This window comes from Lytechinus variegatus, chromosome 2 (assembly GCF_018143015.1).
Source record: "Lytechinus variegatus isolate NC3 chromosome 2, Lvar_3.0, whole genome shotgun sequence".
NCBI classification, from domain to species: domain Eukaryota; kingdom Metazoa; phylum Echinodermata; class Echinoidea; order Temnopleuroida; family Toxopneustidae; genus Lytechinus; species Lytechinus variegatus.
The window spans coordinates 77,305,404-77,333,385 of record NC_054741.1 but is presented as its reverse complement, the minus strand read 5'-3'; the positions used below and the strand labels follow the sequence as shown (position 1 = coordinate 77,333,385).

The 27,982-nt window shown below is 34.0% G+C and overlaps 1 protein-coding gene across 2 annotated transcripts; it reads right to left on the bottom strand.

The window, feature by feature from the left end:
• Positions 1-1,252: 1,252 nt before the first annotated feature.
• Positions 1,253-27,259, bottom strand: LOC121409122 (BAI1-associated protein 3-like). Of its 2 annotated transcripts, XR_005969124.1 has the most exons (25): positions 27,123-27,259; positions 25,643-25,702; positions 25,225-25,291; positions 21,824-22,153; positions 21,159-21,357; positions 19,335-19,454; positions 18,255-18,450; positions 17,407-17,502; positions 16,751-16,866; positions 15,881-16,367; positions 13,955-14,079; positions 13,133-13,295; positions 12,514-12,617; positions 11,930-12,142; positions 11,075-11,264; positions 10,357-10,431; positions 9,562-9,669; positions 8,651-8,938; positions 7,798-7,971; positions 6,946-7,198; positions 6,513-6,551; positions 5,809-5,932; positions 3,145-3,358; positions 1,700-2,348; positions 1,253-1,595 (listed from the first exon to the last, which is right to left on the bottom strand). XR_005969124.1 is itself a non-coding variant. In XM_041600946.1 (24 exons), the coding sequence occupies exons 1-24, from the start codon at positions 27,231-27,233 to the stop codon at positions 2,208-2,210; spliced, it is 3,993 nt and encodes a 1,330-aa protein (XP_041456880.1). In that variant the 5' UTR covers positions 27,234-27,259; the 3' UTR covers positions 1,253-2,207. The 2 variants fall into 2 exon arrangements, 1 of the variants encoding a protein (XP_041456880.1); XM_041600946.1 differs by having other exon boundaries at positions 1,253-2,348.
• Positions 27,260-27,982: the final 723 nt, after the last annotated feature.

Here is a 27,982-nt window from a genome sequence, read left to right as displayed (position 1 = left end):
ATAATGGTGTCAATTGGGCATCACACACAGTTGACATATATCACCATTAAGAATTCAAAATGAAAATTAATGTATTAAAGGGTTAAACTGAAAGTTGATTTAAGGTATCACTTAAAGCATACCAATGCTATAAAGAAATACTAACAATATAAAAATAGATTTGACTCTTGGAAATAGTAATTGGTTAAAATCACCATGAGTTCATGGCAAGCACAACAATTTCTCACAATCAAACAGAAAAAATTACATTGTGTAAGAATTATCATTATTAACCTAATACCAAACTACTTTATTTTAATATTGATGCTGGCAAGCACCATCTAAATGATCTTCAAATTATTATTGTAACATTGTCATAATGATGTATTAAATCACTACCATTAAACCCTTGTATAAAAGCTTCAATCAGTCTTGAGAAGCTCTGGATCAGCTATTTGTAGTAGTACCACATTCAAATATTCAAAACCCCAGAAATATGCTTTCACTTATTTCCTGTATATGATAATTTGTGTGTAATCTGGTTTGCTTTTACCGGAATCTTAAAAAAGAATAAGTAAATCATTTACTTGTCACTTAATTCAACTAAATAAACTTTTTTTTAGACAAGAATAGGAATATTATCATATGACTGATTGTCGTTAATGAAGAACAGGAGGAAATCACTGAACACCTTTCAATGATGAGAAAAAACTTATTGTGTGAAATGATGCATAGCGGTAAATAAGAGCAAATTGCAAACATCAAGGTTAAAATAAATGTTATATGTGAAGTAGGTAAACCCTACGGTGAAACACTGATAAAAATCTTATCAATAAATAATAGATTAAATGCATTACAAAAAATATTAATAGTACAAATTTTACATTATAAGAGTAAAATGTAACAACCCAGACCTGCTGGTGAGATTGAATATGAAAATATAACTTATAAAAGTTGTTTAGTACTGGCACTTCATTCAACAATTATCTCAGGATGACAATAAAAATTTGTACATAATGTAATCTGAAAACCAATATTGAATATCCATTTCCAGTGAATTATAAATTGTATATTTGATAGGAAAGCTACACCATCACATACATATTATCTTACAATTGTATCCATCAATGTGGCTCACATCATTGCTTTACTTAGGGCTAGAGTGAACAAACTTTTTACTTTATACAAATGTGCAGTGCACATATGTGCTGCTCAAATAGTGATACAATCATTACTGGGGATCCCAAGAATACCAGTATATTTTCCCTGGAGGCTGGCCTAAATTACAATTATATGGCCTTGGCCTTGTCCAAGGATATCTATCTAGTGTAGTTGTTTGCCTTGGCCTCAAGCCCTTGATGTTGGCCTCGGGAGAAGTTCCTTGAAAGAAGCACAATGAGGCTAGGAAATATATTTTGTATCTGGAACAGAAAGTCAATGATAAGTCAAAAGATCTTAATATTTTCTAATGGAAAATCATTTGTAGTATTGTGATCCTTGAGCGGGGTCTTGGCTCTAGTTGGCAAAAAATGGAACACAATATCGTTGATATCTGGATGCTTTGAGAACATCGTAATTGACCAGAAAAACCTGGTAACTTGTAAGATCTAGTAGACCTTCTAGATGACCAGGAAACAGTGCAGATCCTCCAAGATACATGGATGCTTATAGGACACTGGTTGCTAAGATCTAACTGATGACCCTACATAATCTAGTAGACCTTCTAGATGACCAGGAAACAGTGCAGATCCTCCAAGATACATGGATGCTTCTAGGACACTGGTTGTTAAGATCAAAGTGATGACCCTACAGGATCTAAGACTTTCAGATGAGCAGGTAACAAAGCAGGTCCTCCATATGAAATGGATGTTTCTAGGACACTGTGTTTGCTGGAATCAATCTGATAACCCTACAGGATCTAGAAAACTTTCAGATGAGCAGGTAACAGAGCAGGTCCTCCATAGGAAATGGATGTTTCTAGGACACAGGGGTTGCTGGAATCAAGCTGATGACCCTACAGGATCTAAAAGACTTTCAGATGAGCAGGTCCTCCATAGGAAATGGATGTTTCTAGGACACTGGCCACTAAAAACAAACTGATGGCCCTACAGGATCTAGAAGACTTACAGACGAGTAGCTAACAGGAGCAGATCCTCATTGACACATGGATGCTTCTAGGACACTAGTTGCTGGGGTCACACTGATGACCTTACAGGATCTAGAAGACATCACTCTGGGAAGAAGGCATTGTGACTATGCCTTTTCACAATCTTCTTGTCTGTTCTTTGTCTCTGTTGCTTGATGGCCCAGGTTCGCTTGGTGATGAACTGCTTGGCACTCTTGTCCCACTTACTCCTGCTCTTCAGGATCTGTTACAGAAACACAACAAATGTTCTTTCAATCCTTAAACAATCAGTAAGAGGTTTAGCCCTCAACATTTGAAGAAAAACAAGATTATTTCATTCTTGATTATCAAATAAAAACACAGACTGTACACTTAATATGATATCAGATCAAGAGAAGTAGGGCCGCAAAAATTATAAACTGATAAAAGCCTTTCGTAACAAGAATGCTTTGTATCGTTCAAACTGGGTGCAACAAAGCTATTTTCCTTTCCTACTACCCACCCTCAAACCAAAGAGAGCTCCAACTTAAATCTGGAAAAAGGCATCATGCTCAACTTATTTGTGACCCACAGTCCTTTATAAAAAAATGTCATAAAAGTAAGAATGTAATCTAATTAAAAGCCCATCTCATAAATTAAAATATAAAAAAACAGAATGCAAATTTCAAAAGGTCAGCAAATATCCCACGAATGACCTCTCACCTCTACATAACCAGAACCATTGTAGCTTTGTTATATGAAATCCAAAGAGTAACACTTGTTTTATATAATCTTTTAGATACCCCCTCCAACCCTATCAATCACAATTGTACCCATGTACTCTGCCAAGCTTGCAAGCTTGCTGAGAAACAGGGTATAACGAGTATGAAACTGGAGAAATATGAACATTTCTGTCAGAGCTTTAAATCCATTGATGTAGATTAATCTTCAAGCCCCAACTGAGTCACAGGGTTGTAAAATGTAAAAAAAAGGACAACATCTAAATATGACAGCTGCTGGGCATCCCCCTTTGCATAAATGACTTCTGAATGACCTCTCACCTCTACATGACCCCTAAGTCTCCTGGGTCGCTTGAGGGCTAGCATGATAGCAGGGCAGTGGTCCACTGTCTGTTTCTCTGTCACCTGCCTTGCCTGATGAAGTGGAATGAAGGCCTCACCGATGAAGCTATCACAGACCACAGTGTTGTGATCAACGACTGTCACTGATAGAATCACAGTATCCAACTCAAAAGCCTCTTCAGGCAACGCACCACTGATTGTCATAAGGGAGGAAAAAAAGAAGTCATTATGAGTTACTCTCATCAATACAGAGTTATTAACTTTAACAAGAGGGAGTGGAGGACTTGCATCAACTGACCTGTTTAAAGATAAATGCTAGTTTTGGTAACGATATCAAAATGAGTTTGTACAGAATCCAATGAAACGACCACCAAAGTGTCTGTTTGTATTAAATAAAACGCATGTGCCAAAGGATTCTGGAAGAAATTGTGTAATTGCTGAGAAATCAGCAAATAAGCACAGGATTCGGGTAGCGCGTCGGGCCCGACGCTCTAAGCAATAATTATACATTGTCCCACGTGCGCTTATCTGTGTTGGGGATCTTCGGTGTGAACATTTTTCAGCGTAGATTTCAAGATTCACATAATGTAAGTGTCCCAGATCTAGATCCTCGATGATATACTGACAATTAAGCCTTGTTTTACAGACTTTCTCATGAAATCAGTGTTTACTGCAACTACTGGAATTTCTCTTTGATATCTGTTTACAGCTTAGATACATGTTTTAAATGCTTGAAAAAGAAGATCAGGAGACAACAGAAAGAGCAAATGCTTTAAATATGTGGACCTATGAATGGAAGTTACGATGGTTCTACACTTCAATTAAATGAATGAATTAAATTTAACTGAAGTGGTTCCTTACACACTAACAATGAAAGAGATTCAATGTTTGTGTCTTTGATAGATTAGCCATTCCTGAACCAATTTTGCTCAAAATAATTGTCAACTGTGCTTGAAACACATGATCAAATGTCAAGTTTGTTATCGCTGACAAAAATAATTAAATATCCAAACAGCTTACTCTCCTACTACTATAAAGCATTTGATTCAATAGGTAAGGGAAAGAGTTTATGTATTTCTAAAGGTGGATTAGCTAATTGTCTTAATATATCACCTTTATTCACCATGTAATGTGAAACCTCTATAAAAAGGAAAGAAAAGGTGTACACAATTGTCAAATTTACTGTATTTGTCTTTTAAGAATGATCAACACTTAATGAGTACATTCATATTTTCTCAAGAGGAATTATTTCTATTCATAGTTCTAAAGTATCTTCGCAATAACAACACATGGGTTCATCAGTCAACATATCCCTTTCAATGCACTATTATCTCATTAATATCGTCAACTCACAACACATAATCCATCTTGATATTATAACACTTCAATTATTATCTGTCTTAGGAGGTGGAAACACATTTATTATACATGTAGAATGTTTGATCTAAACTATAGAATGTGAAGGATGCCTACAAAATGACTGACTTAAAAAATGCAAGCTGACCCAAGTTACAGAGTAGAGGTAATAGTACAGGGGTGGTATTCTGGAACACTGTCATAACTTTTGTCATAAATTTTGTCATTTCTTTCCGAGATGTGACACCGCTATGATTGTCACAAATCGGTATTCTGAACATTGTCTTTTCCCTGTCATATCTCTCAAAGTTCCCGCCCATCTTTTCGGAGGCAATCCAATCAAAATCATCGTTAGTTCCCAGTGGGAGCCCTTCTAGCCAATAGGAATGCCCCGTGACAGGTAGGGGATATCCCCAATTCTGTTTCTGGCATCGCGCAACTACGCGAATATTGATGCGCTTAATTACAAAGAGAGACAGGGAGCTGTGAAGGATTTTAGAGGAGAAGTAGAAAAATAAGGAAAACAGAGAAAAAAAGGAGAAATTAATATGTAGGGCCTAACTAATTGTAGCATGACAAAATAATTCTAAAAATTGTCGTGGATGATGAGTGAAACTTATGCCACAATCTAATCTAAATGATATCGTTATATGCTTGACATTCAGTCGGCAGGGTATCGGGATATTTGGTACTAAAAGATATGACAAAATTTATGACTGCTACCCCCTGTCATAACTTTTGTCATATCTTTTGCTTGTATAAAAGGATTACGCGCATTAAAGCCGCGTATTTTTGGTGCGCGCCAAAGAGATAAGACAAAATTTATGACAATTTTTGTGACAAAAGTTATGACATCCACCAGAATACTGATTTTGTCATATCTCTGAGATAAGATAAAATATGGAGATAAGACAATGTTCAGAATACCGCCCCAGGTGTCGTGGTCTAGAGGATGTTTCTGGACTGTATGGATCACAATGTTCTGGGTTTACATCCTGCCACAGCTTATATATCATTTGGCGAGGCATTGATTTACATCAGCCATGTTCGACCCAGGTGAAGGAAAAGGATATTCAGCAGGAATTTATTAATATCTCCACATTTCCAAGGATGATTGGGTACTAAAAAATGCCTTATTTAGAAATAAAATTTGCGAGGTCATGAGATTTGGTGTTGTGTATTTTGGAGGCAAACTAAGAACAAATGGGTTTCAGCTACAACCGTCAGTCATAAGCAATTAACTTAAAAGGTGAGAGGATGAGTATATGATCTTTATGATATACTTACAATTGAAAGACTTGATTGTAAACTGGGTTTAGTTCCTTATATTTGACCATTGTCTTGAAGGATAAGACTTTGTTGAAGGTTGTTTCTGGGGCAATCTCCACAATAATCTTGGGGTCACTGAATCCTTTATGTAGAAAGATAATTGTGAAAGCAATTCAAATGATTAATTTCCCAATTCAATTTAATTTCATTTAATTCAATTCAAGTTTTTATTTCCAAATTCATAAAAAAGAACAAAATAAGAACAAAATTATATACAGACATTCACATGAATAATGGCCCCACTCACAATCATTACCATTTTTTATTCTTCATTATTTGTATCATAAGATTTCTTTACTGCTTTAGATTATATTCTTCTCAACACACATCAATGGTTCTAGATTCGCAAATGCATTTTATACAGACATATAATGCCATCAGTCACTATTTCTTTCAAATTACTGTATGGAATGGGCAATCTCATTGCAATTATTATAAAGCATATTACACCAATCTTCATTGACACTTCATTCAGACAATCCTACAATAAATGCATAAAGCAAATAGAACAATTTGATCTGGGCCTTGTATGGCAAAGCTTAGTATTGGATTGCACAATAAATGTGTACCAGTATGCTTGATTGACCATTATACATGCAATAAATGTATAGAGCATAAAGCAAACCTTATGAAGTGGTATAAATTGGGCTGGGGAAACTTACCATTCCTTTTCACTCCTGGTAGATCCACTGCATTACACACTGAATAAAAAAAGAGAGAATTAACCTGAATTTATATTGATTTTATAAATTTTCACATAGCCCCTCCCCTGAAAATTACTATGATGGAAACTTCCAACTGAACACTAATAAACAACTAACAATGTTTCACCCTAGAAACTTTGTGAATGATAAGCAATTTGTAAACTTTATTTTTTCAAGTTCCTTTTCTTTTGATCCCATCTCACCCCACTTACTTTTACACAGCACTGATAAAAAAAAATTATGGATATAATGAAAACTTAAAATGCCATAACATCCTAATTGTATTCATGATTTTGATGACATTTTCAGGTTTGCTCATTTAATTTCCTTTCATTTTCGACTACATATGGGTATCTGATAAGCCGTGAAACCTTTCTAAAGAATGACCCACCTTTGACCGATAGTGACCTCATGTCACCTGGTACCTCATGATAAGCCATCTTGATACTGACATGGCCCAGGTAGGCCATGGGCGTGGCCATATCTAGGGCCAGGTCCCGATAGTACAGGGCCAACAGACTGAATGTAGACCTGGTATTAGGTTCCAACTTCTCCATGATGGCGTGATACTCATCAGTCCGGGTCTTGGAACTTGTCAATTCGATGCCTGGCCTCTGAAAGTAGGCCTCCAAGGAGTCCAGACTCTGTGAATAGGAGCACATGGGTTATTCCTTAGAATTTGGAAGATCAACTACCATTCCTCGAGATTTCTTGGTAAGTAACAGACCTGTTAACATTACCCCCCCCCCCCCTGAAGAAAAAGCAGAAGGGGGAATCTACAGGTAAAGTTGTTCTGAGTTAGGATAACATTGAAATATTTCTTGGTGTTCATTATAATGGCCAGGGAGTGACTGTATTAAATGAAAAAGTTAATATTCCTGCATTACGTAAAGTTCTCAAACCAAATTACATTGTTAGTTATCCTAATCTGACCAATTCAATACAGCCCTGCAATCTCAGACTCCCCTGTGATCAGAAAGGGTTTGATCCTTGTTGAAGTAAGAAATCTCAGGGACTATTCTCCATCTAGTACTCATAGGAAGTAATAAAATGAATGGTTCAAGAGGGTAGTAATTGGAGGGAATTTGTTGTAGAATCTGACTCTGCCAAAAACTGAAAGATTGAAATTGAAAGAGTGAAATTTAACACATTTAATTGAATGCCATGGCATACATTACATTGCACATGGACTAGAAGTTTGTTTCTCTTGAAGTGTACTGGCCTCTATATCCTAAATATTTACCTGTTGTAGCCTCTTGTAATAGCCTGGTGGTCTACCATCTTGGATCCTGGACCTTATGCTGGTCAGGAGAGCATTCCAGAGCTCCTGGACTAAGCGAGGGAAGATCTGTGGGAGGAGCTGCTTATAAAGAGTACCTAGGTTCTCATCTATGTAGTCTAGAAGCTCCTCCATACACTGTCAAGCAGAGAATAGACAAATGTTTCTCAAGCAGTGATACCCACTTACAGTTTGAGTTAAGTTTACATACACCTAGACAATTCTATACAAATTGTTAATTTGCCCAAAACACGAAATACACCATGTCTTCAAATATCTTTGTCCTATCAGAACAAATTTGGTATCAAACAAAGAAGAAACCTTGACCTCTTGCCCAAAAGCAGCAACAAAAAAGGATGATTGGATTGAATAAGATCACTTTATGGAATGGCCTCACTTTAATGTACAGTAACACATTTTAAAGATTTGATTACCACTTGGATAAATAATCTTTCACAACACATGAAAATCCTGACTTCTCGGTAATATCTAATCATTTCTAAAATTAGGTTCTAAACTGGCCTGACCCTAAAAGGCGTTAATGAATTTGTTCTAGTGTCCATTTAAGAGAGAGTTGCATTTTCTTGAAAATCATATGCTAGGCCCAATTGCATTCTGATTGGTTTTTGATCACGTTATGTTTCATTCCTGGAGGTGTGTTTGATTGCAATCCTTTCTGCAAAGGGCCCCAAATGTTTCCTAATAAATTGGAATCACAGTTGAGGTATTTACTCAGAAAAATCATTACAGCCATACCAAGCCATAAAATAAATAGTGAATTCATTCAAATCATATAAAGTACATTTGAGAAGAGTACCTCTTCGCTGGTCTGACCCTTCTGTGGGTTGACAAATTTGTCAAGATGTTTGTTGACCTCCTGACTAAGACGATAAGCAATCTTCTTCTCAAGGAGACTAGACATGTAATGGATGTCATGGCACGCCCTCTGGGTCAAGCGTCTCAGTGTACTGAGGGTTAGTTTACCAGCTTCAGCCGTCTGGTGGTGGGCAGCCAGCTGGTTGCAGTTAGCTTCCCATTCTAGGAGAGTGGGGAGGTTGTCCAGGTAGCCACGGACATGCTCAATGTTGTTGAGTGTGATGCATAGCTGGTGATAGGAGGAGAAAGAGAGGGTCAGTACATGAGGAAAAGGGTGGAAGTGAAAGGAAGAGACAGAGAGAAATGGGAGATGAGGATTCACTGACATTTCTCCTGCCAAATCCTCCCCCCCTGGAATATCTGCACATTAAACCAAAGAAAAACATCCATCCTTAACCAACTGAAGCCTGAAGACTTTTGTTGCAGGACCGGGGGGGGGGGGGGGGGGGGGGGTGGGGGTTTCTTGTAAAACTTTGCAAGAATATAAAACGGTAGGAGCATAAGGTTCAACATTTACATCTGTATTTGAGACAGAGAAACCCCTTTCAGAATATTTCATATTCAAGAAAGAATTTCAAGATGTACCATATCTTGACTGACATACATTCAAAGAATGTTGACGGAACATTTTTAGTGCTATACACGGTACAAATTTTCTCTGCATCACTGTGGTAAACATGGTGGCAAACTATTTAGTTCTCTCTTCCAATTAACTCAAGGGAATATATAAAGATGAAGTATTCACACTAGAGTGAATCCTAATGACTTGACGGGTATGAAATATATGTACACATGTAACTCTGGGACTAATGCAATGTACATTGTAGTCAATGAATCTATCTGTAATATTACCTTATCCTTGATATCAAATTGACCATCTTTACTTGTCTTATAGAACCCATTGGCTTCCAGGATGCAGTGGATCTTACATGCATACAGTTTAGCTCCTTCACATATCAGCTGAAGAAACAGAATGAAAGAGTAAACCATACTATAATATCTTTGGAAAATTTAAAAGACAACAAAGCAAGGAAATAAAAGGTGCCTGTTTTATCAAATGTTTTATAATTACAAATTTGCAATAACAGTTCAAATCATACAATATTATTGACAGAGAGTAAACTTATTATAGAAATTATGCATTTGTTATTATAACGAGTCTTCATGAAAAGGGATCCTGGTCTCATTTGCAGTTTAGCCATTTCACAAGTCAGCTGTACGTTAGGTCCTGATACTCTGTGTGAAAAATCTGACTTGTATATAACATAAAAAAGATTAAGAGAATTTAGCAAAGAACATGAAGAAACAATGGCAGATGTTCCAAAGAAAACATCGCTTTTCTGAAAAGATTATGCAAATGACTCCTTGAACATTTAGTCTTGAAATCTCTTGAATTCTCTTCTCTTTCAACTCTTCTATAATTCCATGCCCCCTTATGTTGGCATCTTCACATTTCTTCTACACATTTATATATCAACATTGATTTCCTTCCTTTTCTACTTCCCTTTAGATTTATCCTTCTCCCAAACAATAGTGTCATTCATCTCAATGAGGCAATAATATAGCAAAAGAAATATTTTAAAGTGATCTTGGTTTAGAATGTATGAGTATAACATGCATCAAAAAATGACCTTTAATTGATCTTACATCAGTTAGCTTTGTAATGGCCATACAGCGGCTGTTAGGACATTCATATCCTATGCTCTGCCATTCTTGAGTAACCTAAAAAGAAAGTGAATAAGGACATTCTCATTGATTTACTACTACAATCAATTAGGACGAGCATAATTTTACTGTTCAAGTTAGTCTCAAATTCTCAAATGGCTTCTTCATATCTTGGGTTTGAAATTTCAAAGGTGAAAACTTTATGATAGGAATGGCTTCTTTTTCAAAACATAAGTATAAAGCTGCATCAACTTAATATGGACATTTAAGAGAGAAACACATTTATAAAGAATAAATTCATTGTTTCTAAATAGATACATCACGCATTATTGACATTATGTCTTCTCATTTAATTTCAACCAGTGCATGGGCTTTTTACACACAAACAGTTTTTGATATCTATATAGATACTGTAATTCATATTTATAACAATAAAAAGCTTTAAAAAGAAACATGTTTATTACCCAAGAGCTAAGAAAGCATTAATGCATGGAAGTGAACAACCAGAGGACATCTTGCTTTTATTCCCTCACTGAGGTACTTTGTAGTAATAAATAATAATGCCTTATCAAATGGTACTAATGAAAAGGTCACAATATTACAAGGTTATGTCACTACATAGAAGCCTTATGTAGAAAATATGAACCCACACTAAATTATACATTTAGAATCCAAAGTAATACAAAACATGGTAACTCACCTTTGCGAAGCAAGCCTGGACATCAACCGCCGAGTTGGAATACTTGACGACTTCATGGACCAACTTGACATCCTTGTCAAGTTCTAAAGCCTTGTGGACACGACTGAATGTCTCATGTTGAAAGGTAACCAACCAGTAGGTGAGAGGCACCTGGAACCAGATGCTATATTGTTCTAACTGCAGCCTCTCACTGTTAAGACAATCGGATATGATGTATAATTTATCTTATTTTCCTTTACAGCACTTAACATTTTCTTTATCAGAAGTCACAAAATTTTGGGTAAATATGATATGATACATTTTTTTAAAATGTAATGTGAAACAAATTCATTACACAAAAGAACTGCAGATAAAACAGAAATGGAGGTGTTCAGTAAAATGTAATGGTAATCGTATTTATCATGAAGAATGTATCAAAATAATTAATACAGGAATGCTCCACGCAACGTTATAGGCAACTGAAATTATTAAATATAAACTATGCAAATTGTAATGGTCAATAGAAAATTTGTAATAGGAGCCTACACTCTGTGAATGATAACAAGTTTTCTGATACAAGAATTTAGGTTTCAACTTCAGACTTTAGGCATGGAAATTTAATAATGGACCATTATGGTAATAATATGTAACATGCAAAAAGCAAAACGAAACTTTCATAATTACAGGAGGCAAAGAGGATGGAAGATTCAGAAAGAAGTTGATTTATTCATTTTATTCTATTTATTCATGCATGCTGCAGTCCTAAAGAATTGAGGACCAGGGATCTACAGAATAATTTTTTTCTTCTATCTGTATAATACCATCCTCTCTTAGCTCCGTCATCACCCTGATATATCAACATTATTTCAAACTCACTTTCCAGCGACATTCTTCTTGAGGACAGAAACCAGATTCTTGACTGCCATATAGAGCGCTAGACCAGCCTTGCTAGCTTCAGCAATGTTCTGAGGAAACCGTCGGTAGCGGGCATGGTATTGGTTCAGACGCAAGAGGATAATATCCTGAAGATATTTCGTTACCTGCCGATCAATCTCTATGGTGACTGTTGAAAAGAAATCTACATGGAATCTGAAAAATAAAATAAATTATATTATTATTACAATGAAAACAAGCAAATTACAATTTATGTTCACTTTTTTCAAAAGAACCCTATATATTTTACTATCTTTACAAAACAATAGCACTGTCACAATTTTATTACTGTAGCCTATACATCATTATTTTTGAATGCAGATATTTTTTGGCACTTCTTAACCTATTCTTCATATTCAAAATTCATTTTCAGGTTTTTAGTAATATTTCTTGTGAAAATGTACATACAGAGCCATTTTAGCATTGTCTGAGTCCTGAAATCAGTATATTAACACTTCCACAATAATTTCAGCTATCCTGTAACATTAAATACAAAATCACTCAAGAAGAATGTTGTAAGAGCTCACCTCGAAAAGAAGTTTTTATAATCCTTCTGGTTCTTACAGTAGATGGTGAATCGGGACAGGAGTTCAGCAAATCTTGCAAGCAGATCAACAAGTTCTCCAGGTTTCTAAGGGTAAACAATTCAACAAAATATTACATGACAATCAAGGTTCAATAAAATTTGTTAAAAAAATTAGCCTTTAAAAGATATGGCCTTATCATAAATAAGGTGTTCACAAGAGTTCTCTTTTGTTCTATTGTCATGTAAAGCTGCATGATATATCAAAATATTGATAAGAAAATATGATCATAGGTCCATGATCGAACTCTGTATACAAAGGGACTGTCACACAGTAGTTTGATAGCAGATAGTAACCTACAAGCAATTTCATGTTACTCTAAAAAAAGAAAATTCAGGATTATTTTCATGTGTTGAATTAATATTTCCATTATGTAACACTGCACTATGGACAATAAAAACAAATCTGCATCTAAATTAGACACAACCAAACTCTTATTTCATCTTTTCTTTTCTCTCTGCGTTTCTACTTATTTTGAACTTCGTCCTTTTTTTTTCCTTTGGTTCTTTCTTATGAGATCATCCCCCGGTGTACAGTATGGCTCTATCAAAATAGTACTTACCAATGATCCTTGTGAGAGAGGAATGGCATCAAGGTCAGTAAGGATGTGCTTCCTTGTGTCATTACGTACAACTGACTCTAACAGTTTCATCACTAGTCGATGGACGGGGGTGTCATGGTCACGCCAAATAGACATCGAAAGCAGATTCTGCAGCAATTGTAATCTACAAAAAAGGAGCACATTTAATATTTCCCCTGTATCAGTAGCTCAGAAATAAACAGGGGTCAATAAATGAGTTAAAAACTCCATAACAGGAGATAAAGGAAGAGTTCTATTTCCATGAATAGAGACCAGATAGTTCATAGATTCCAATTTTTCTCTCTAGGTGATCAAATTATATTTCATCCATTCAGGTGTTCTAAAAAAACACATTCCAACATATGTTTATATAGGCTGTATGTAATATGATCATATCTCAAAGGAAATAGAAAGTTAACATACAGATCAAAATAAGACACGGGATATATATTAGGTACTCAAGTCCAACTATCCAACCACTTTCTTTACTGTCAAGAAAAAGAGGAATACACTATGCAAACCTTGTACTGAGTGTTAGTATAAGTATACAAAGGGCTGGAATTGATTAAGATCTTAACAACAGTATATCCCCTTCTTTCCAGAGAAAATATAAAAATTACATACACTTCTAGAAAAAATTAACTAAATTTGCAGGTCTGTTGTAATGAAATGCCAGTTGATTTTCAACCAATCCAAATCCAGCATTTGACACTTGCATTGTATGATTGTTACATTTGAATGCAGATCTTTCAGCAGCGGGACCCAGAATAAAAAAATGTTAAGTTCACTGAGATTAATTCTTACTTGCAGTTCTTGTTGGCATTGTCCAGTCCTATGAGGTTGGTCGGAGGGAAGAATGGTTCACAATCTGGAAGGTTAGCCAAGCACTCATAGATATAACTACTGATGGAGTTTTCAACAATGGCAGTCTATTATTTCAAGATAAAAAGAAAGTATGTGACAATAAGAAATGATATTAATTACTTGCTACCAAAGTGTCAAGAGGCATGATGAGCATTAACAAAAACTGTTCATTGGTGAGATAGACAGAAAAATGTTCAAGAATAGTGTCAATAAATTGGCATATCAACATGTTAAAAATCAAGAAAATGAATAGTTTATATTTGAGAACTGAGTGCTAATGAAACTAGTGAAAAAAAAATCCTATTTCTACCTTAACCAATAATTTGTTTAAAGACTCTTATCAACATTGAAAGCAAGACTTCAACAGACATTGTAAATGAAATTCATAATGAAAAATACTCTTACACTTGTGTGTTATTTCTTTATTTCATGCAATTCATCTGGTCGGCTTTTTTTGTAAATTTTTGTATTTCTAATATCAAACTAATGTTATCTGCAAGAGACAAATTCATAAAAAAACTAACTCAATTTCTATGAATCAAGCTTTTCTTCAGAAATGAACATTTTACTTACTAAAGATTGTAAGTGAATAATAATAATGCTTCCATATGTGGGGATTTACTTTCATGCAAAGCATTCTAGCAGCCTACTGACATTTTACTCTACATTCACACAAAATCTTTTGATTTTGGAAGGATATATAGATAACTGAAGAAACAGAATAAAGCAATAATATTGCATTGACAAATAATGCTACAAGATTCAATGAATATTCTTCTGGAGAAGCTTGTTATAACTGATTTTTAAGAATATATCATAGACGATTAAAAACTCGAAAATATCTTTCAAACTCATTCTAGAAACATTCATTAAAAAATCAGGACAGAGCAAGAGTAATAAACAAAATATCTTCAACACAGATTCACAAAAAGGGTAATTGTAAAAAGACCATTTCCATTTGAAACTGGCAATCTTACAAGATGTTCATTCTCTACACGGATGCCCAACTTTTAATGATTATGTTATGTGAATATGTAATAACTTCCAGGGAGCTGCTTTCAGGATTACTGTGCGCAAGAAACAAATAAGGCAAACCATTCAAAACTGAAATTTTGTGAATTTCTTTAAAACTCTTTAAAAAGAAATTATGTATGCATGCTGCACAAAACTGATACAAGTATTACAAATATGAATAAATGAAATAAAAAGACAATGAATACATAGAAATATTACCAATTTGATCCAAGGACTGAGGTTGGATAGCAATGAATGACAGAAGAAAAACAAAGTTACACAACCTTTTTGCAAATTAGTTTGAATCTGTAATTTATAAATCTTTCTTCGAATGAGCAACACTCCTATACAATTTTCCAGCAACAGAATAAGTAGCAATCAAGATTTGGATGTTGTATTAATTCCTAAACTTGTTGCAAGCCTAAAATCTGATATGCAAATCCAATAAGATATTGAGGAGTCTTATCAGTAATAACCTCCCCCAACACAGATGATTATGAAGATAGTGAGTTTGAATCTAACATAAAATTGTATAACCATGTCTGATATGTGTGAGTGCATTGTGTTGAAACTCAGTGTAAAATTAACAACATACACACTGATACAGACTTACATTCTAGTGCAGACAGTCTATTATAATTCAATTTGCTTTTCAATGTTCACAGGAAATCAAACAGTTTTTTTAATGCTCAAAAGAATTCTGCAATGTCAATGGCTCTGATGATATTCCAGTTATTTGGCCAGTAGGGTATGGATGCCAGCTCTATGCAAGTTTCCCAATTGCTGCAATTATAAAAAAATACTTTTAAAGCCAAACTGGTTTACAAAAAGATTGAATGAACCAAGACTTACTTCAAAGCGAAGCCATTCAGGTCTGTTCTCAAATAGTGTAGCCAACCCTTTGGGGTCACTGCCATAGATAGTCACAGCTGACTCAGCCATCATCTCTGCATGGATCTTATATAGTGCTTCCCTCACGAAACGATCATTGATCACCAATCCTCCAAGTTTACCATTCACCATCTGCTGAGGTACAAACTTCTCACCGTAGTCAAACTCTGAACCTTGCCTTCGCAAGCTTGACCTATTGGGCGATCTCCGTACAGTTTTTTCATCCTTGGGTGGATCCGTCTTTTCTGACAGGTTACCAGTTGGAGAACCCTTATTGCCTTGATTGTTGTTATTGGGAGTCAAAGAAGAGAGTGGAGGGGAAGAGTCTGTCTCATCAAAGGCACTTTCCTCAGGTACTGGCTCCATTATGAGTTCTGGAGGTGCCATCTCTATTTCTTTCAATTTGCGAGTGAATTCTAACTGAAAGTCAAGTAAAGCTGACAAATACCTGCAAAGAATTTCGACAAATCAGATCGAGTTAAAAACAACATTCAAGGGACTAAAAAATATCAGTGATAATATTAATATTCATATTCAGTTGGGGACATTACGTTTTCTACAATGAACAACTTAACATCAGCTTTCATGACCAGCATGTATTTTAAAGCTCTGTATACTTCCACTAGATCACCTCATAGTATGTTGTGATCTCATTTCTTCTTGCCTGACAAATACCATAACAGGCTTAAGGACTACCTGTCATGGGACAGGAAAATTTGATGATCCCCAAAATAGGCAGCTATACTACAGTATTTCTCACAAATCATGCAGCAGCAAACGATAATCCATTCCTTCTGAAAGTGAAAAACAGGCTACCTATAAGAAACTTACATGATGTTTTGTGATAATTTGCTGATTCCATTCTGGACTGCAAACTGATTGAGAACATGGTGGCTCAGTCTACTTAACCTTCCATCCCATGGAGTTTTTTCCTTATCCTGTCTTGACTGTGAGGGAAGGAGAGAGGTAAGGAGCAAGGGTAAAAATGGATAAAACACAAAAAGAAAACAGAAATATGGAAAATCAAAATTCACACAGAAAACAAACAGACAAACAGAACACAGATATGGGGTATAGTAAGAAACCCAGAGCAAACATAACATCATTTTAGAGTGAGAGAGAATAACTGAGATTTTGACTCAAACTTTTACATTAAATATTAACCTTTTTTGGCAAGTGAAATTCCCAAATATAAGAAAATTAACCATTCACTGCAAGATGAATCAATTCTGAGGTTTGAATATTGGCAATTCTTTTATTTCTTTAAATTCTACTTAACTTATATTGCATCATTGGTACTTCTTGATTTCTTTTTATTTGGCAATAACTGGATATTTTTTTTCTTTAGATGTTACTCAAGTACTTCAGCCATTCAATAGCCTCTCGAATAGGAATGTGAGAGACAACAATAACTTTTTCAATTGTTGGATTGATTTTTACGAATGTGCGAAAGTGTAACATAAGCATGCAAAGAGTTAAGCACTAACCTTAATATGTTTTCCTGCATCATGTTTCTGAGCAGCAGTTACAAGCTGGTGGTAGTATGAAAGCGCTCTCTCATCTCTCTCTGGATGGTTCTCAGACTGTCAATGATTAAAGTGTGAGAAAGAAAAACATTTGTCAATGGACATTGACGTTTGGTGATTTGCTCCAGTACTAGTAGAATTGGGGCTGCCAATTGTATAGAATGGTTAGAAAGGTTGTATAAAATCACAACTCGACTTATTCACATCAAAACTTAATCTAAAAATGATGGTCAAACTAAAGGTCTTCTTGAAGTACATATCATATGCCTCTAATTCCTGTTCCACAAAACTTGATGATAGCAAATGCTAGAAATTTACTCAATCAATCAGATTGTACAATTAGCAGTATCTTGAAATGCTAAAGATTTACTTTAGGGACCTGACATGGAATGGCTTGAAGTATAAGATAGAAAATGAAAGTAAAAACAGAATACATTCTTCCAGTGTATTTAAATATGAAAAATACATGTGTATTGGGTTGATACATTAATTGTACCAAACCATTAAAAAATGAACAAAAGAACACACAAAAAAATAAAAAACTGAGGCGATTCACTTCCAACCAATATCAATAAAAAAGAAATTCAATGCATTTATCTTCTTGTTATTGTAATACATATCACAGCACAAACATGACACAAGTTCATTACAAACTTATCATGTACACTGAGAAGGTAGCAGCTACAAGGAAAAACATTTATAGATAAAATCAACTATACAAGATCTTATTGGTCTACAGCATCTTATAACAGATTATACATGTAAGTGTAATTAAACCATCTGCAGTACAATGTGACCTTTGACCTTACCTTTATCCTAAGGTAGTGCATCTTGAGATGGAGTTTACCAGTGACCTGTGAACTCATGACCTTAGCATGACCTCTCTGGAGTCGATACCAATCCTCCGTGATGGTAGCAGCCTCTATCTTATCCAGGGGTATCGTGACTTGACCAAGGAAATCATCTGTGCATTTGTTGATCCCGTGCTTCATGTGACGAAAGATGCTACATTGGATCGAATGAAGAAATACTTGACTTAAATTATGAAAAATTTTAGCAATATCCATGAAAAAAAGCTCTATAAATATCTTGATCACATGCTCCTTGAATGAGTCAATTACAATGACTAAATGCCGATTACAATGAGAGGAAATAATGATGGAATGTATTGAGTACTTGTATATCCTTGCATTCTGAAGAAATAATTCTGAAAGTAGTTTGTCATAAAGCTAACGTAGAATGTGATCAATAATTGCATCAACTCTTTAGAAAGCACAAGGAGCTAATTTTCATTGTTAAAATGTCCTGAGACTGGCCAAAATATATACTTTTAATTAGTTCAATTACAATGACTAAATGCCGATTACAATGAGAGGAAATAATGATGGAATGTATTGAGTACTTGTATATCCTTGCATTCTGAAGAAATAATTCTGAAAGCAGTTTGTCATAAAGCTAACGTAGAATGTGATCAATAATTGCATCAACTCTTTAGAAAGCACAAGGAGCTAATTTTCATTGTTAAAATGTCCTGAGACTGGCCAAAATATATACTTTTAATTAGTTCTTAACAAATAAGTTTACTATCAATCTTACATATTAATAATTATTCCAAACCACATATGTATTGCCATTCAATGTAACAAAATTTTCTGGAAATTACAAAACTATACATACTCTGATCCAATACACATATAAAAACCCATACAATCATTGGATTCTGGACACTTTATGTTGAACATGATTAAAATCTTCAGTTGACTCAATACAAATTCTTCATTCCACTTCTGCAACCTTTTTTAGCTGCAGGAAAGAATCAAATCATAAAGTATCAAGCAATCAACCTATTAATGTTTAAAGTAAGTGTTTGAATGAATTTGTGAACTCACTTTTTGATACCAGCAAGCTTGTGTTCTGCTTCTAGACTCTTGCATGCATCCCAAAGACTTGTCTCTTCATCCAGGTCCCACATGGTTATGATCAACTCACCATCTAATCTATCCAACTCACTGAAAACACAACAATAATAAACATTAAAGATAATTTCTAGTTGTTGCACAAGCACAACAAATTCTAACAGAACCTTAATAATATGAATTGTCTGTATGTATAAAGCAATATTAAGAGCCAAATGATTTGAATAGAAAATGAGTGATAGCTCTGTAAATAAAAAAATAAGCTTTGTATTCCATTAAATGATAGGTCTCTGCTCATATGTGTATATGCAGTATATACACTGATTTGAGTTTTCCTCATTGGTTACTACTAGCTTTCATCATATCATTTTCTTTGGCTTGTTAACTATATTTGATCTTATCATAATAATGCTTTAAAGGACAAGTCCACCCCAACAAAAAGTTGATTTGAATAAAAAGAGAAAAATCCAACAAGCATAACACTGAAAATTTCATCAAAATCGGATGCAAAATAAGAAAGTTATAACATTCTAAAATTTTGCTTAATTTCACAAAACAGTTATATGCACATCCTGGCAGGTATGCAAATGAGGAGACTATGATTTCATCCACTCATTATTTCTTTTGTATTTTATTATATGAAATATTCTTATTTTCTTATCATTGTTAAGTGATACAAAGATTAATTCTTCCCTAAACATGTGGAATTAGCATTGTTTAATACTATATGGTTCAGTCAAGTTGGTCCTCATTGTCAAATCTATGAAAAATGATATATTGTATAATCCAAACAATAAAAAACAAAAGAAATAGAAAGTGATGATCATCATCGACTGACTCACCTAGTTGTGCATATCACTGTTTTTTTTTTAAAATAAGCGAAACTTTAAAAAGTATATAACTTTCTTATTTTACATCAGATTTTGATGAAATTTTCAGCACTATGCTAGTTTGATTTTTCTATATTTATTCAAGTCAGCATTTTCCTGGAGTGGACTTGACCTTTATGACCAGTATAAATCTTGTTTTCTAGAGAAAAATGTGACTAATCGATTTGGCTTCAGAGCTCTCCCTGTAATCTCAAGGGCTCTGTCTATATCAATTACAGACAATTATCTGGGTACTTTATATTTGATACTCACCTAAGAGCTGTAATAATGGGATGATTGGCATTTGGGCAGTATTTTTAAGAATAAATGAATGTAGCATTTCCATAGCTTCAAGGAATAACTGATATTTAAGAATTACTAAGAACAAATTGCAGCTATGCAGGGCAAGCATCTGGAAACTGTCAGGTTGTCAAAAATGACTATTGTTTGCAAGAAGGGAAATCCTGCACTTTGGTACCCAGGAGTGAAATTTTTTGGACATCAAATCTTTTTGAAAACCCCCAATAGGGTTGGCATTTTGTCAGGTTAACTGCAAAGTTGGATTAGTAAAAATTTGAGTCATTTAATGCAAAATAGTGTCAAGAGCGATTTGATGTCGGGAAAAGGGATTGTGAGAGCAACTGTCATAGGAAAGTCTGTAGGATGTAAGGATACAATACATGAATAATTACGTTTTAATCAGAATATGTGTGCCTACCATCCAAATACAGCATGGACTACAAAGAATGCACATAAAATAATGTTGCAGCCACACCAACAAAACAGAATCTAGATCAATTATATCGATTGGATTATCAAAAATGATCAGTGTCAATCGCTTTTGATAGTGCGACTGTGAGATGGGAATGTCAGAAGAGATGAGTAGCCATAAATGAAATGATTTCAAGAAATCAATAAAGGTACTCACATGTCAAAGGTTTCATTCCAGACGGGATGCAAGGTTGCCGACTTACATGACGTCCTGTAGAGGGAGTTAGCTTCCAGGGAATTATTATGGGTTAAGTTGGGAGAAACGGGGAATGAATCAGACCCCTTACGTCTCCTTTCATCAGGTACGGCTAATGAGTGAACATGTAGATCTTGCTGGATACTCTGTTGTTTGGCATCTGATTATTAAGAAAGGTTAAGACAATTAGAAAAACAGCATGCTTTATTAGTACTCACATGGTTTGATCAAACATACAATCCTAGCAATCTCCTGTCTACACAATGTCATAATAATCAATAATTAAACACACCTACTACGAATGGGTCTTCAGTTCAATACAGATTCTACAAGATGGTGAGAAGATGTCCTTTCACTGAAGGATTTAAATCTGAGAAAGTGGGAATAACTATAGAGAGCCAGAATACCTATTACACAAATGGAAATGCTCAATGACTTAGGATTTTAATCTATGAGTTACCATTAATCATCAGTGATGTTATTACCATCTTCCTAGAAGAAGTTCTCACAATAAGTTGACTGTTTTTAGACAATAAGAGGTTTCCAACAATGCTATATTTTAAAAAACACAGCTTTTCTGTAACTTAAAGATATCAGGTTTTGACCCCCTGGAGGCAATAACTTACCAACACCCAGGTGTTCCAGTGACTTCCTTCGTCTGTCCTTGCGGTTGAAGCTCCTATTCCTCTGGATGTTCCTGGAGAGACTAAGATGATGGCTGGTCTCAGGTACAGAAGTCTGAGGAGATAGGAATCTACTGCTACTGTTCCCTGAGCTTTGTGGGAGAGTGTTGGCATGTTGCAGGGAATGCGTCTTGTGGTTGGTGAGCTGGTCGAGACTATCGCTACGTGCCTGGTTCTTGTTGTGAGAGTGTTGCGGAGAGGAGCGCTGTTGGGAAGGGCTGCTACTGGATGCCTTATTGCAGTGAGTTAGGATACAGTATGGATCACTCATACCTGATAATTTCAAGACAAAGCAAGGATTTAATATCACATTTTCATATATTTTATATGACCATTAAACTTGAAAATTCTCTATGTCTTACTAGCTTAAAAATACAGTTCAGAAATTATTTCCAAAACCAGCCATTAGAAATTTAAATCAATTTCTTCAACATGTAAGTGTATTACTATGGCTAATCTACTTTCCTTGACACATTTCAAATCATGCTAAATGAGAAATATGTATCATAATGTATGTATAATGTATATGATGGGTATATTAATTATAATGTAGGCATACTCTCAGCATGTATACCATGTATGATCAAGCACTTATATTACTTAAGAGAAATGTCAGTGAATAAGAAAAGTAGAAAACTTTAATACCATGATGCATTATATCAACACAAGTTAATTCAAGAGCATGCTCGAATAGTATGTTGGTATGAAGAAGAGTGTCTTGGATGTTTGGTGATTGAAGATATATGAATGTGTGAATTGAAGATGAAGAAATTTAGAAGTGTTAATCATACAGATTGTTTTTTTGCACCTGATCCATACCAGATATAATCTAAAATAAAATGCCACATACATACAACATGTACATATTCAAACAAAATTTTAATTTTACATCTTTTTAGTATTCAGCTTATAGGTAAAGGTATGTTAAAAATGAAGAAGGAAAATAAGAATATCATGTTGAATTTGATAAATGAATAAAATGTTGTCCAATGAATATTATTCAAAATGCAGCATAGTAGAAAAGTGGTTTAATTCATGACATATTCACAACTATAAAGTTCATATTCATGATATCAATTCATTACTATATAAAATGGGAAAGAGTTCTCTTATCTATAACAAGTAGGAACAGATATATAATTTTCAGGCTCTGTTAATAATACATTTAAAAAACAGTACAGAAGTACATGTATTTGATGATTATTTTAATTCATGACATATTCTCAGGTATAGGCTTCATATTGGGATATTCTATGATTGTTGCTATTGTCATGGTTTGTGAAATATTGGAAAATTAATACAAATTTAATAGAAAAACTGAAGAAATGTGTTCTTGTGTTATGCACCGGTTCGGCAGTGATCAGATAACTTTGGTGCAGATTTATCCAGGAAGTAAAAATATATTAAGAGAAGTGAAGCATCAGAAGGACTATTTAAAAAATTCAATCATTCATTGAAATTCCATTGTTGATGCCAATAAGTAATGACTGATGACATGAGATGACATTTGATCATATTTTCATGAATGCCTAGTGAATTTCTGCTGTAAAGATGGTAGATTGATTAAACATGTATCTCATAATCTCACCTTTCTTATAGTCTATTCTACTTCTCCTCCTTCCCACTTTCAAGGAGAGAAAATAAAAACAAATCTACACAAAATCAATCTTTGCAAAATGTTGTTTGGCTTTAATAATCAATATGAATTTATTTATATTTTTAGAGCTATATTACAACAATTCTTTTAATTGTTAACCTTTCCCCTTGAAATACTGAAACACAATCTACATAGGTACAATATATTTTATTTAAATAAATCTTAAGGTGTTTAAAATGTACTCCAGATTTTTTATTTGATACAAATTATATTCCTTAACTCCCCTCACATCAAAAAGAACAAACTTTACATAAAATGAGCTAAAATTAATGAAAAATTGAAAATAAATAGATAAAATTAGGAAAACAAACACACATCAACAATATGATGCAAAATGGGCAACTACAAAGTTTGATAATACAGTATGTCAATCACTTTCTAAATTTTTCAGACAGGACTGTATTTGTCTTTGCAAATCCTCTTTTTAGAATTGCGGAATGTTGACATTCTGATGAGGAGGTAAACATAGAAATTGCAGCTCACAATTTGATCAACGTGCATGTAGGTAAACAATCTATGGAAAATACAACTCAGCATTAACGTCAACTAAAAGATAGTTCAAGGACTGCAGCTAAAGATAAGATAGAAACGTGCAGAAGATGATAAGTAAACTCATGACGTCCATATCAATGTTTATGTAGAGGAAATGTGAAAGAGAAGCACTTGCCTATCAACTCCGCCCAAAATATTTGATTAGTTAATTTTGTCTTTCAAACTGATGTTTGGGAACTATGTTTAGCACAAAAGTACAACACGGATGTTGTGGTGTGTAACAACAGCAACCAGCGATAAAGTGATATGTTAATATTGAAAATACTAGTGTACTAGAATTATTAATTTTCATAGAATCAGATTTAAAGCAATGTATAAGTTAACATATTGGGGGGGGGTCATAAATACAAATTGAAAAATTGAAAAAGAAAAGATAAAAAAGTATACTAAAAAAGATGAATGAAAAGCTACATGTCTGTCTCTAGATCAATTTCTAATGCATACTGTGGAAGCCAAGCTGAAAAGGGCATTGGCATTCAAATAAAAAATACAACATCTACATGAATGATGCCTGGGTACAGTGCTACTTTACTTCTATTTTCTCAGCAATATTATAAAGTAAACAATAAAATCTTCCCAGGAATGTGTTTACTAAGTTGCTAAATTACATATGATAAAACGTAGTTTCCAAGGGCAAAGGCCCTAGTCCAAACTCAAACAAATATAATACATGTAATTGTGGTATATAATATCATAATTTTTATGCACTCAAAATATGATCTCTAATTAGAATAAAAGCACACAGGAGTAATTTGGAATAAAACTCTAGCAGCAAGTATTACTAAGTTTGCTATTATGACAATAGCATCAATGCATTTAAACAAAATAAAAATTACTTATACAGGTTATAGAAAATGCAAGAACATTGCTTGATCAATATAATACCATGGTTATTTAAAGGACTAAGCATTCTAGGTATGTACATGTATGGCATAAGGAATAACTACAATTTTGAACCTTTTGTCACTCTCCATATGACCATATAACAGACTACTCCTCTACCTAAATCTAACAACAGAAAATCTGCTGGAAAAATAAATCTGCATTGTGAATGCAAATCAACCCAATCCAATCCTATTGAATTCAATTCCATTCAATCAAATTCAATATCTTTTGCTATATTATAAAAACTCACCATTTGGATCCATTCCTTTGATGTCCTTAGCCTCCACTACAGTCACTCTAAGAAAAAAACGATCCGGCTGAATAATGCAAAAATAAATAAAATAAACGATTTAATGTTAAAAAGGTATTAAATATCTAAACTATGTAATACCTAGAAACATATATTTACTCAGCGCACATGGTTCAATTTTTTTTCTTTTTTTCCTCAGATATCTTGAAGTTATGAATAATAATATTTATAAACACTAATAATGTGGATCAATGTAGCGCTATCTATCTAGAAATGGTATATTCCAATTAAGGCACATTATTAAGGACTTCAGATTAAGCTACCATTTCCAGCGCTCAGTGCATTCAAGGAATCAATACCCATAATGCATCCTCAACTTCTCACACAGAGAAATTATTGAACTTTTAATTGAACTCACTCGTTTGTTGACTTCTTCCTTTACAAGTGTACTGTGGGATGCATTAGGAACATGGAATATCTAGAAAGAAACAATGAATGAAAACATAAAATAAACAACAATGGTTTTCAATACAGTTTGACATCACCTCCTGTACTGGGGTCCATTTCATAAAACTTGTTAGAAATTCACAATGACAATTATAAGCTACAGATAACCTTCAATCTGATTGGCTGATCATAAATTTGTTATAGAAATTGTGCATTTAGTATTATAACAAGTCTTTATACATTGGGTACCTGAACTTCCATAACTGCCTCCCCTCCTTACCCAAAACATGTGCAGAACTTCTCTTCACCTAAGTTCTAATCCCCTTCCCCTTCTTAAATATATGTACATTGTAGAACAGACTAAAAATATTCATAAACTATAACTGAAACAGATCATAGCAAGTGACAAAAATGAAAAGGAATAATTTCTTTCAAAAGAAGGGTCCATTTCCATGTGATGATGCAATAACTGTCACAAGAATGTATCAAAGAATTGAAACTATATTTGAGACTTTATTTATACATTCTTTATTTATGAAATTTAAATTACCTGTACCTGTGATTGGAGTACAAATTTTTCATAATAAAATAAAGCACTCTCGCAACGAGGTCAAATTGGCAAAAGTATGGACAGAAAATACGGGTCAAACTTATTCTTAGCGATTCTTTGTTTTGTTGACTTCTCACCACACACACAAAGAAAGGTCCACAATACAATAAATGGACATTTATTTGTATTGTGATTCATATACTCAACGTCATCATATTAGCCTTGGAAAATGTAAAATGCCCACACTGGCCATTCTCAGATAAATTTCTTATGGATAAAGTAAACTACCAAATGGCAGTGACCAAATCGTGATGATTCCAATGCATATAAATATAGCAAGCAAGGTGAATATAATCTGAACTATATTTACACAGAGCACTTGTAAGCTTCATACAGAGTTGTATGGGGCCTACGTGATCTCAGAATACTATAAAAAAAAATATTTTGTTGAGTTTTTATAAATAATTTTTTTATTCCTGTTTTTTTGTTAGTCACAATTTAAATTCAGGACTATATCCTATATTTTCTGATGTATGGGTACTACAAATTGTTGAAGATTTCTTTAAAAGTTAAACATAATTCAGTAGGTGTAATCTTAACATGAGTAAAATAAGAACAAGCACACAAAGATTTAGAAGAAAACAACATGTACATTTTTATACTCTTTTTAAAAACATGTTTAGGTACTTTTTAAAATTATTTCATTATTTTTGCACTACTGTATATTTCATCTAATTTTCAATTACTATTTTGCCATTTATTTATTCATTTATTTAATTACCTATTTATTCATTTATTTGCTAATTTGTTTATTTGTTATCTATTTATTTACATCAATATCATTCCAAATTATTTTTATCATTATTACTAGGTTGTAGATCTCTTTGAATGATCAACTTACTCTTTGGAGATGTCCAACGAGTTCCAATGGGTTAAACTTCATACCATCCACCTTACCAAGAGGATGAAGGAGTGTTTGTAAGACAGCAGAGTAAAACTCCTTAAACTCCATCTAAAGAAAAGAAACAATAACAGAAAGGGTTGTCTAAAGAAAATGGTTTCAAATACATGTACATGGATCTGATTTGACTGAGCTTTGATTGGAAATGATAAACTTAAACAGTGAATATGATGGTAGCACTTCACAACTAAATTGCTGCAGTTGATACACATTATGAGACAAATTTCACGAAAACAGTGAAATACAGATGAAATATGACGTCACTTTATTCTAGGAATGTTTATAGGGAACTGTGATGCTTACAGGCACAGTGTCAGTTTCTAACACCATTTTGAAACAGCAACAGTTTCTGACATGATCGAAAAGCAAAGTCATAATGGAATGTCAACATATTCATGTATGCATTTATATACAATGATGGTGTCCAATGTGCTTATTAACACTGCATCAACCAACTGATAAAGGAGATATTAATAATCACGGCGTTAAATACTGTGCATGATGAGACATGTATTTTGGTCACATATTTATGGTAAATCCAATATTTGCATTGATCTATATCATATCAAATAATCTAATCAAGTTAAAATAACAATCACTGGCAATGCACAAAAGAATGATGGTTAAAATAAGCTCTAAAACATTATAACACCAACAATGTCCATATACACATACAAAAAGCATGAAAATATCTCTCACATTCCCCAAGTTTATTATTGGTTTCAAGTTAATTCCAGAATATATGACTAATTCTTAAAGTGAAAATATACCTTTGTATTGACAGCACTTTTGAAAATAAC

Coding starts and splice junctions, on each gene's coding strand:
- LOC121409122 (XM_041600946.1), bottom strand. CDS start 27,233: ATGGAGTTTAAGGAGTTTTACTCTGCTGTCTTACAAACACTCCTTCAT. Junction 19,455..21,158: donor TGGAATGAAACCTTTGACAT/GTGAGTACCTTT, acceptor TTGTGTTTTCAG/TGAGTTGGATAGATTAGATG. Junction 5,933..6,512: donor ACCAGGAGTGAAAAGGAATG/GTAAGTTTCCCC, acceptor TTCTACATAAAG/GATTCAGTGACCCCAAGATT.